Below are 10,351 nucleotides of genomic sequence, written 5' to 3' on the forward strand. Positions count from 1 at the left end.
CCGAAGAATGGCGCCTGCTGGCTTCCCTCAGTAACAGGCCGCGGCGTCGTCGTCGTCGTCGTCGTCGGTGCTGCTTTACGGCAACGTCGCGAAAGGGGGAAAAAGGGGAAGACGAAGAAGGGGAACTTCGCCAGTCCTCCTCGCGCTCCCCGGAGCCGCGGCGGCGAAAGCGAGGAGGCGAGTGCGCACGCGCGTCGGGGTCGGGGAGGCTTGGCTCAGCCGCCGGCCACCCCGGGCGAGCCAGAAGGCAAAGCGGGGAGAAGGGGCGACGGGGCCGGCCGCCCTCCCCTCCCGCCCCGAGTTCGGTGGCGGAGCACCGAAAGGGTCTGGCGCTCTGGGACGGCCGCCGCGGCGGCGGGGGCGGCTCGGGAGCCGCCTCCGTGACAGCCCTGTGCGCGTCTGCCCCCCCCCCCCAGGGGAAGAAAGCGATGTGGTGACGGGAAGGGGGCGGAGGGGGGGGGGAGATGGGAAGGCCCGGCTTGCCCGCGGCGGGGCGGGGGGCGAAGCCGAAGCTCAGCGGCCGCCCTGGGCGAGATGACGCGGAAGTGTGCTACTGCGAGGGGCTGTGCTGTGTGTAGGGGAAGCAAGAGGAGGCGAGAAAAAAGGGTAAGGGGCTGGCGGGGGGGGTTGAGGGGGGAAACCTGTGCCGAGGCCGGGGCTCTGGGGCTGTGCAGCCAGTAGCCCTTGCGGGAGAGGTGCAGATTTTTGGGAGGGGGGAAAGTGACGCCGCGGTTGCGAAGGGGGGCGTAAGAAGTGGGGGGCTGCTGGGGAGGGGGCTGCTACTGTGAGGACGGCTGCAGGGGCGGGGGTTGCAGTTGGGACGGGCGGGGGCTCAGCCTAAGAAAGAGAGGTGGGGGCAGAGCAGAGTTCTGAGCTACACAAGCGTCGCCCCCTCCCCACACACTTCGCTTAATTTATGTGGCATGAAAGAGGCTTCTAATAATCTTCAGCGCCCTTAACCATCTCTCTCTCTCTCTCTGTTTTAGTGCATTGGCTCACTCCCAAATTATTGTGCGGTATGGTTTCAGCCCCCTCCAAGGCGGGTTGCTTGAAGATGGCTTGGTGGGGGCAGGTTGAAGTGCAAGGACGGGGCCTGTTGGGGCAACTGGGAAGGTCTGGTTCGGGTTGGGGGGAGTCATGGGGGCATAGGGGGGCGTGAGGCATCCCTCCCGCCCCCCCTCCTCTATAGTTTCCTCCCCTGGATACTATCCCCTGCCTAGAGTAGACAGAGGATAGTATCCAGTGCTAGCCCTATTCAGAGTAGACCCGCTGAAATAAATGGGACATAGGTTAGGCACGGCTAACGTCAGTCCCATTCATTTCGATGGGCCTAGTCTAAGTGGGATTGGCCCTGGATGCTGCCCAGAATGAGTGGTTTTGTCAGAGGAAGTGTGTACGGGGGCCGTTGGAAGGGGCTGAGGGAGCCATGCCATGCACGCGCTTCTAGGAGTAACTCCGTGGGGCTTTCTTCCGAGTAGGCAGGCCTATAGGATGGTCCCCCTGAGAGCAGCGGGCAGGGCGGCGGCGTAGAGTCTACTCGGCCGCGGCTGCTGCAAGGTTTTGCGCGGAGCGGGGAGATAACGGCGTCGGAGTCGCAGCGGGTGGGGTGGACCGGGGCACAGTCTGTAGGACTGGAAGGCGGGGGGGGGGGGTCGGGAGCTGAGGGGAGAGGCGTGGGGCGGGCCCTGTAGCAAGCGGGGGGAGGCATAAAGGGGATTAACCAGGCTCAGACCGTGGATGATGGATGCGCCAGAGGGAATCCCGGATACAGACTTGAAAGGGGGCACATGGAGAGGGACTGGCCTGGCCAGGCAGGGGGCGGCGAAACGGGTTCGCCTCCGCCTCCCGGGCTCCTCCGGATCCCTGGAGCCGCTGCCCTCCGCCTCCCCGCGCCCCCCTCCCCTCCGCCGTGCCCGGAGAAGCGGCCCGGGCGGGCAAGGCGGAATTGGTTTGCCCGGCATTGTGAAGTCACTCGGCGGAGAGAGCGAGGCGGGGAGGGAGACGGCTCGCGCGCTCCGCCCGGGGGAAGCGGCCCGAGCTCGGGGCTGATTCCCGGCTTCCTTCCTGCAGGGATGTAGGCTTGATAGAGGGGGCGGGGGATCCAGCTCTGTGCACGGGGTCTCGCTTCCCCCGAGGGGCTTCTCGCTGCGGTAAGAACGGGGTGGGGCGCCGGAGGATTCGTGGACATGTTTGGTGGGGCAGGGTTGAGTTGTAGCGACGCCTTTGTACCAAGCGAGGAGGGGGAGTGGGCGGCAAGGCCATGAATGTGGGTAGGCGCGTGGGTGGGAACTGGGCAAGGCGCGAAGTGGGCACCGTTGGCCGAAGGGCTGTTTGCTGTGGTTTGGGAATGATGGGGCTAAAAAGCTGGCTTATCGCCGGAGGCAACTGGAGACAGGGAAGAGCAAGTAAGGGGCTGACAGTACTGGGTACAGTAATGTATCTCATCGCTGGTATGATGAGGGCAAGTGAAGGGGATGCGTGCTGTTGTTTTCTGGCACCAAAAGAGTAATAGTTTGGGAAGAAGATGGCAACATCATCTTTAATTTTCTCCATCCGTGCATCAGCCACTTTGTTCTGCCTCACCTGTAACGCCTAAAGACTGTGTGTGTGTGGAACAGGACACTCTTCTTGGTGTGAATAAGATTTCAGCCTTACCTGTGGGAAAGGCTCACAGCTATATTGGGTGGTATAGAAATGTAATAAACATACGGTACTTCTTAGATAACATCCATAGGCTTAGGCTGTTGGTGCGTGCTATTAAAAAACAAACCAGCAGCACCTTTAAAATATATATATATATATATATATATATATATATATTACACACACACACATTATAGATCAGAGATCTATAAAGATCAGAGATATTATACCTTTATAAAAACTGTTACTAAAGCCAATGGTACATCTCTAGGGTAAGCCCTCTCTGTTTCTGCAGATAAGAATTGCAGAGACTATATGGTAGTAAAAAAACTGATTTTTTTTTTTTTTAGAATTAGAACAGAAAACTTGAATTTTAGGAATATTGCCTAGAAAATCCAAATATTAGGTGCCAAACAATTAGGTGCCTAGCAGTCTGACACCAGTCATATTTAATTGGATCTTTTCATTATTTATAGCTCTGTTGGAACTGGATGAAGAAAAAGAATGGATATGGGTAACCAACATCCTTCCATCAAAAGGCTGCAAGAAATACAGAAAGAAGTTAAAGAGTTGGAATCACAAGTAGTAACGTTCAGTGGTCTGTCAAGTGACAGAGCTTACAAGAAACTAGAGAGGGCTTTGACTAAACAACTTTTTGAAATAGATTCTGTTGATGCAGAAGGCCGAGGTGATATTCAACAAGCCAGGAAACGGGCTGCCCAGGAAACTGAAAGATTGCTTAAGGAACTGGAGCAGAATGCAAACCACCCCCAGAGGCTGGAGATAGAGTCCATATTTAATGAAGCACAAAACTTGGTGGAACACGAAATCACAGCTTTTTATAAAGGAGGGAATTGTGTAACCGAAGAATTTGAAGAAGGCATTCAGGATGTCATTTTTAGGCTCACTCAGGTGAAAACTGGAGGGAAAATCTCTCTGAGGAAAGCCAGGTATCGCACTCTGACCAAAGTATGTGCCGTTCAAGAGATCATAGATGGTTGTACAAAGCAACAGCCTTCCCTGCCTTTGTCCAGTGATGCACATCCTTCTGTCTCCAAGATTAATTCCGTTATGTGCGATGTGAATAAAGCAAAAGGGACCCTTATTGCTGTTTTAATGGGAGTAAACAACAATGAGACCTGTAGACATTTATCCTGTGTGCTCACAGGCCTAATTGCTGATCTGGATGCCTTAGATGTATGTGGCCGACCGGAAATAAGAAACTATCGTAAAGAAGTTGTGGAAGACATCAATAGATTGCAGAAATACCTTGATCTGGAAGAAGAAGCTGATACTACTTACGCATATGACTTGGCACAGAACAGGTGCATAATAAAAATAGAAGAAATCCGCAAGAATATGAGAGAGGTTCATGCTTCTCTTTTAAAAGTAGAGAAAGCTTCAGATTTGTATCTGAGGTCAAAGGCAGAGCTGCAGGGGTTAATTGCCCAGTTGGATGAAGTGAGTCCAGGCAAAAATCCATGTATCCGAGAAGCCAGGAGGCGAGCAGTGATAGAAGTACAGACCCTCATAACGTATATTGACTTAAAGGAGGCACTTGTCAAGAGACAAAACTTTGTGGACCAAACAGAAGCAGAGCCTCCATCTCACAAAGCAGTTTGGAATATTCTTGGAAATGTATCCCAAATTCAGCAAGAGGTGCTGTCTTTTGATGGGAACAGAACTGATAAGAACTACATGAGACTGGAGGAGCTCCTCACTAAACAACTTCTAGCACTTGATGCTATAGACCCTCAAGGAGATGAGCGCTCAAAAGTAGCCAGGAAACAGGCAGTGAAGCTTGCACAGAATATTCTGTACTATTTAGACATGAAAACAGATGAATGGGAATACTAAAATATCAGAGGTCTTGTGCCCGGTGTTGCTGTTTCTTTCTCTCGCACTTTATGCCAACCAATGTCCTACAAACACAAGACTAAAAGTTGCTCATCTCGTAGCGGCTGAGTAAATGTTGGACTGGGCTATGCAGCAGCTGCCTCATGCTGTCGCATTCAGGCCATGAGAGCAGTCCATATGTCATTTGTGTTACACTTTTTGTCATAACCATCTTCTTTCCTGAAATCTGTAGCTCACATGATTTGTGATGAAGACTTCCAGAACTGCCCAACCCCAAGATTTGGCCAAAGCATTCTGTATAGAATTCTTCTACACCGAGAGAGAATGCAGTCTGTCAAATGAGTTTTTTTAGATCAGTCAGGGTGAAACTAATGAAGAGAAGATGTGGAGAGAATGTCTGTTAGCCTTAAACCAGCTTAGATGTTGCAGTTGTCTGATACAGCACAGTTGCAATCCAAAGGATTAAATACAAATTACTCATGGCCTTTTTTATGCGTTTGATTTAGTCTTGCTGATCTCTTGCCTAAGGCTTGGCTCTATAGTTTTTAATAGTTTGGGCCTATTATAGGGCACTATGTAATAACAGCTTTGGCATATAGACATACACTGTAGGCCACATACCCTTTGTCACTCTACTGATTTCTACAGGATTACTTCAGAGTTAGTAGTGTGCAACTACACTGATCCAGATTCAGGTCATTCTGAAAGGAGTTCTTATTTATAACCAGGGTTACATCAGAATTTTTAAAAATTGTGTTCATTATAGGCTGAAAAATAGATAACATTGAAGAATTATGCTAAATTCTTCAAAGTTCAGAGTTCTCCAAACTTGGCCCTTAATGGCTGTGGAGTTGCTTTGGTCTAATTTTGTGATGTGCAAAATCACTTGCTTCTTGATAGACATTGGGCAGCTTGCCAATTATTCCTTTGCATTTTTCTGGATTGAATGAAAAATTATTGCTTCTTCTGGCTTAATAGAAAATCAAGCACATTTATATACATGTGCTTGGCCCACAACCATTGGTGTTTGTCAAGATTTCATGTGTTGCTCAAGCTCCTTCTGGGCTTAGTTCCTTTGAGCTATTTCAATGACCTATGAAAATACCCTTAGTGATGTGTGATGGCAACATGTATATGCCTTAGATGTGTTTAATCCATTCTTCTTCCCTAGTTTTCAATCTTTCAAGCAATCAGAATGGCAAACACTTCAGAATGTTTCTGCCTTTAAATGAAGCATAGCTATCTATTGTGTTAGCTGTCTTGAGTAGGTTGCATGTACCATTTGTCAATGTAAGAGGAAGTGTCTTATGTTTTTTTCTTTTTCTCATCCTTGGTGGAGCCCGACATCTATGTCTAAACATACTCCTAAATACACTGAGCTTGAATTCAGTTTAGGCTGTGTTCTTCCCTGTTGCTTGCTGATTCAGGAAGGTAAACCAGCATCAATCATAGTTTTTCAGAGTGCACCATTAGTGGCATGCAGAAATTGGCAGTAGCTAGAAATAAACTAAAAGATTAATTGCTGTTTTTTATACCGTTTCTATAATCAAAATTACTGGCTTGTAGAGGATTGTTTCTTTGAAACAGCTTTATAAATGTAGTCCATTCCTGATACTGCATTTCTGTTTATAAATAGGGTTTTAATACATGATTAAAAGAAGCAAGGCTATCCCCAAGAAACAAGTGCCTTCTAAGTGACACTTGAATTGACAGCACCTTGACTTCATGGTGCTTCCCAGTGATGTCTTCTGTATCTTCTGGATTGCTTTTCCCCTTCAGGTCTAATATGGATAAAAATATGCTACCATATTTGCAGGAACTTATTATCGCCATATTAGTAACCAACTGGGGGTCCAGATGGTTGAGCTTAAGATGCAGGGCCTGTTCACACAATCACAGAGGAGGAAATAAGCCATGGTGGCTCATTTCCTCCGCTGTGTGTGCTGAGGGAATTTGTATAATTACTGTCCCTGGTGTGGCTCACTGTTGTGCAAACCCAGCAAGCCACCACAGAACTCTACAACAGTTAATGGGTTTTGGGTGGTTTGTTAACTATGGCAACAAGCCAACCTTACTGGGTTTGCACGATATGACAAGCTGTGCCAGTGCGAGTAATTATGCAAATCCCCCTGGCATGCAACCGGCACACGCTGTGGGGAAAATAAGCCACCGTGGCTTATTTCCCCCTATGTGATTGTGCAAACCCAGTCAGAGACTCAGGAGTTGAGTTCTCTTCTTGGCCTTGGACCCAGTGGCTCAATATGTCACCCTGGCCCAATTGCTTTGATCTCTTCTGTGCCTCATTTCTGGTAGTGGTAGCGGCTCAATCTGCACTTTAAAAAAGCTTTTGAGGTTGCTGGACAAAAAGCTTGTTTAAGCTTGATATATCTTTTTTGTTCATTATGGATATCTGCTTAGCAAATCTTTCATCAAGGAAAATTATGGTTTCTTTTTTAATACCTCCCAGTGCTAAATAATAGGATTCCTTGGACACTTCACCACAAATGTCTTTCTGTTACTCTTTCCTGCTGATTTGAAAATATTCAAACTGCTTGTATTGTTCCAGTTTCTGTTCTTAGTGAACAGGCTAGCATCTGTGATTAAAAAAAATTTCACTTTCAGCAGGTGCTCTTATTTTAGTTGTAAGGGCTTTGATCCAAAGCTCTGGGTGCATGTATGTAGGGCTCTCATGTGACTTGGACTTCCCATTGACTTAATTTTCAAGGCTGCTCTACATGCATATTTCATCCAAGCCCTTTCTGCATACACTGTATGCTATACAGAATTGCTCTGACTTCAAATTCAGAGGGAAAGCCATTGCTTATATGAGAGCTTGATATGCATGTCGGAGCTTTATATAAGGAGCTCCTGAACTAGACTGCAGATCTAACATGTATTTTTTGAGGTGGCAACTAAACAATGGGTTGTATCTAACTGACCTGTTCATGGAAGGCTCTTCAATCCAGCGGAGGCTTCTGTTAATAGTAAGGGGTGACGGTGATTTTCTCTGATTTCTTCTTCCCTGTACAGCCCCATGCACTCTCCAAAATCAGAGGGTTGGGGGACTATTTGGAACATTGTGGGGGCAGCAGGAGAAAGGGTGAATTTTCACAAACTTCTTCTCTTCCCCTTCCATCATGGAAGCCTCCACTAGACCAAACAGCCTTCTGTGAGCGAAGGAACACAACTGAATACAACCCAATGTTATTAATGTTTTGATAACAGATTCATAAGTTTTGTCCTAACTAACAATCTAGGAGTGTCCCCTCATTGGAGTTCCTCTCACAGGATGCTGCCACTGATGGGGGGGGGGATTTTTGCTGATTTCCCATTCCCCCTGCACTCCCTTGCACCCATAAAATCTGCTTGAGAAGGTTGGGGAACCCTCTGAAACAGTGTGGGAGATGGTGGTGCAGGGTGCTGCAGAGGGGAGAGGCAATCAGTGAACGTCACCTTCCTCCAGTGGAAGCTTCCTCTAGATCAGAGTCTCTTCTGCAGATGGAAGGAGCTCCTCCATCCATGCAGCAACAATTAAGATCTAAGGCATAGTACTTAATCCCCCCGCCCTTATTTTATCTTTCAGTTGTTGTAAACTCTTTTAAATGCTATGGGAATGCTGCTGTTTCTGAAACTGTAAATGTAGACTCCCATTATTTAGGGGCATTCTTGAGGTTTGCTTCTCATAATTTTGTAACCTATTAGAACTGCAGATATAATGGGAGAATACTTAACAATAAAGAGTAGATATTTCAATAGCAACATAACTCCTCATTTGTATTTGTATTTTTTTTAAATCTCCGGCTCGTAAGTTTGTGCAGTGCTATGGTAAGATCTCTGTTACAGTGTTATAAAATTTTCTGCATGAATAAAAATAGTGAACTAAATAAGCTAAACCAAAAAGAGTCTGGTATGTGGATTTTAAGAGATCCTTGTTTTGTGCTTTTAAGAATGTACTTTTCCTATTTAATATGCAAGCAGGCTAGGAAACATGCTTTTTCCATTATGGTGGGCTAAAAATGTTTTCTGCTATTGAATTTCTCAATATTGGACCAACCCAGCAGTCTGCATTTTGTTAATTTAAAGGCATTTCTGTGTGCAGTGCCATGACATTGTGGCACAAGAAACAAATGGGTGTAATTTTGCTGTTTCTTTAAGCATCATGATTTTTCATATTTTTCTGATTTATGATTGTATTGCTTTAGGAGCACGGTTGATCCAAGCAGTCTTGTTCTGATATTTTTTGCCAGCAACCATGGTACAACTGTCTCTCCTCTGATCATTTGGGATTTAACCATCTTTTTGCTATGATCGGCCAGCCATTTAAATGAGTCCCCACACTTAAGCTGTCTTTGAGTGCCAGCAGTTACAGTGGTATGGATTGTGCTGTTTGTTTTTTATTTTTTCAAAGTGTAATGGACATGTTAGACCTATGTGGATCTTGCTTTTTGGAATACGTGCATCGACCCATTTTTGTGTGTAGTGTTGCTTTGGTGTGTATAAACTCAGAAGTCAAATATTCTTAATAAAGCATTTTGACGCTTTCTCCTTGATAATTCATTTCAAAGTCAACATCTCTTCCTTTGTGATGCATGGAGTATTCACTTATCCGTGTAAACATGATTTTTTTCTCTTACACTAGGAAACAGGAATTTATAACAATCACTGGCTTAAGTGTGAGAGTTTATTTGATGATGAATTCCCTCCACAGACCCTTTTTTTTAAAAATGAGGAATAGATTTATAGTGACAAGCGCAACATCACTAGCAGAATATAATGGAGCATCATAGCGCATTGCAAATATTTAAGCAGCTTTTTATTATTCTCTGGTCAGCAGTCTTCTAAGAGTATCTTAGCCTGGCAAACAAAAATTGGCCGCTATTGTATCGTTGCAAAGTGCTAGGCACCCCTATCCTATCCTTACTTGAAAGCAAGTCAAGCTAACTTCATTGTAGCTGACTTCCATGTAAAAATATACACTGGATTGCAGATTTGACATCTTAACTACATGTTAATTTACACTCAAATGCATGTAAATGAACTCCAGGTGCCATTCTGCACCTAGAAAAAGGAACTTCCAGAGGGTTATAGAGTTGAGAAGTTGTGGAGGAAGAGAATAGTTAATCCTTTCTCCATCTACCGTTTTGCACAAAACACCCCTCCCCACCCTCAGCTGCTTCCCTTCCCTGCATGGGGCGATTTAGCATGAGAAGCAGCCATGGAAAAAGGTTGAAGCACCAGTTCCCCCTGCTGCTAAATCACCCCAACCAGAATAACCTTTTATGGTGTTGGTGGGAGAATCAGAATTGAGTTGCATACATTTGCATGTAATATTTAGTTTAGGCCCTCACTCTTTGTGTTTAATGGCACTGGAAGCCACCGACAGATTTTCAGTACCACTAAGAGATGGCAAATGGTTTAGTTGGGTTTTTTGTTGCTTTAGGGAGAGTACCATTTGGATTTTCTGCTTCAGGCCAGCTTCATTTTCAAATTTACAAAACTAGATTTCCACTTCCAGATTGGTGTGTTCACAAAGACACCTGTGATTACATTGGCAGAAAACAAATAGAGAACAGTCTCTTTCAGGGTATAAGCCAGTGTGATTCATAATCAGGGGGAGTGTTTCGATAGGAGCAGGTTTTCATAGAATACCAATTTCCCTGTGCTGGAAAACATGTTCATCTGAAAGACACACCCCTGAATTGCAAGACCTAATCCCAAATGTGTGAGGGCTGGCCATGGTTGCTCAGTGTGATTAATGTACTTTGTGCATGCTCAAGGACAGTCTTATTCTAGGACTGAATTGCAAAAATTCTCAAACAGATTCTGGGGCTGATTCTTGATTCAGACTCAG

General features: G+C 46.0%; 1 protein-coding gene across 2 annotated transcripts; it reads left to right on the forward strand.

Annotated features, from left to right (window-relative positions):
- The first annotated feature begins 87 nt into the window (after positions 1–87).
- Positions 88–9,043, forward strand: BAG5 (BAG cochaperone 5). Of its 2 annotated transcripts, none has more exons than XM_084837811.1 (2): positions 88–177; positions 3,120–9,043. In XM_084837811.1, the coding sequence occupies exon 2, from the start codon at positions 3,148–3,150 to the stop codon at positions 4,498–4,500; it is 1,353 nt and encodes a 450-aa protein (XP_084693937.1). In that variant the 5' UTR covers positions 88–177; positions 3,120–3,147; the 3' UTR covers positions 4,501–9,043. The 2 variants fall into 2 exon arrangements, with proteins under 2 accessions (XP_084693937.1, XP_084693945.1); XM_084837819.1 differs by having other exon boundaries at positions 152–606.
- Positions 9,044–10,351: the final 1,308 nt, after the last annotated feature.

The sequence above is a fragment of the Heloderma suspectum genome, chromosome 1 (genome assembly GCF_057233095.1).
Source record: "Heloderma suspectum isolate Gila_16-S chromosome 1, 16-S_ref, whole genome shotgun sequence".
Classification (NCBI taxonomy): domain Eukaryota; kingdom Metazoa; phylum Chordata; class Lepidosauria; order Squamata; family Helodermatidae; genus Heloderma; species Heloderma suspectum.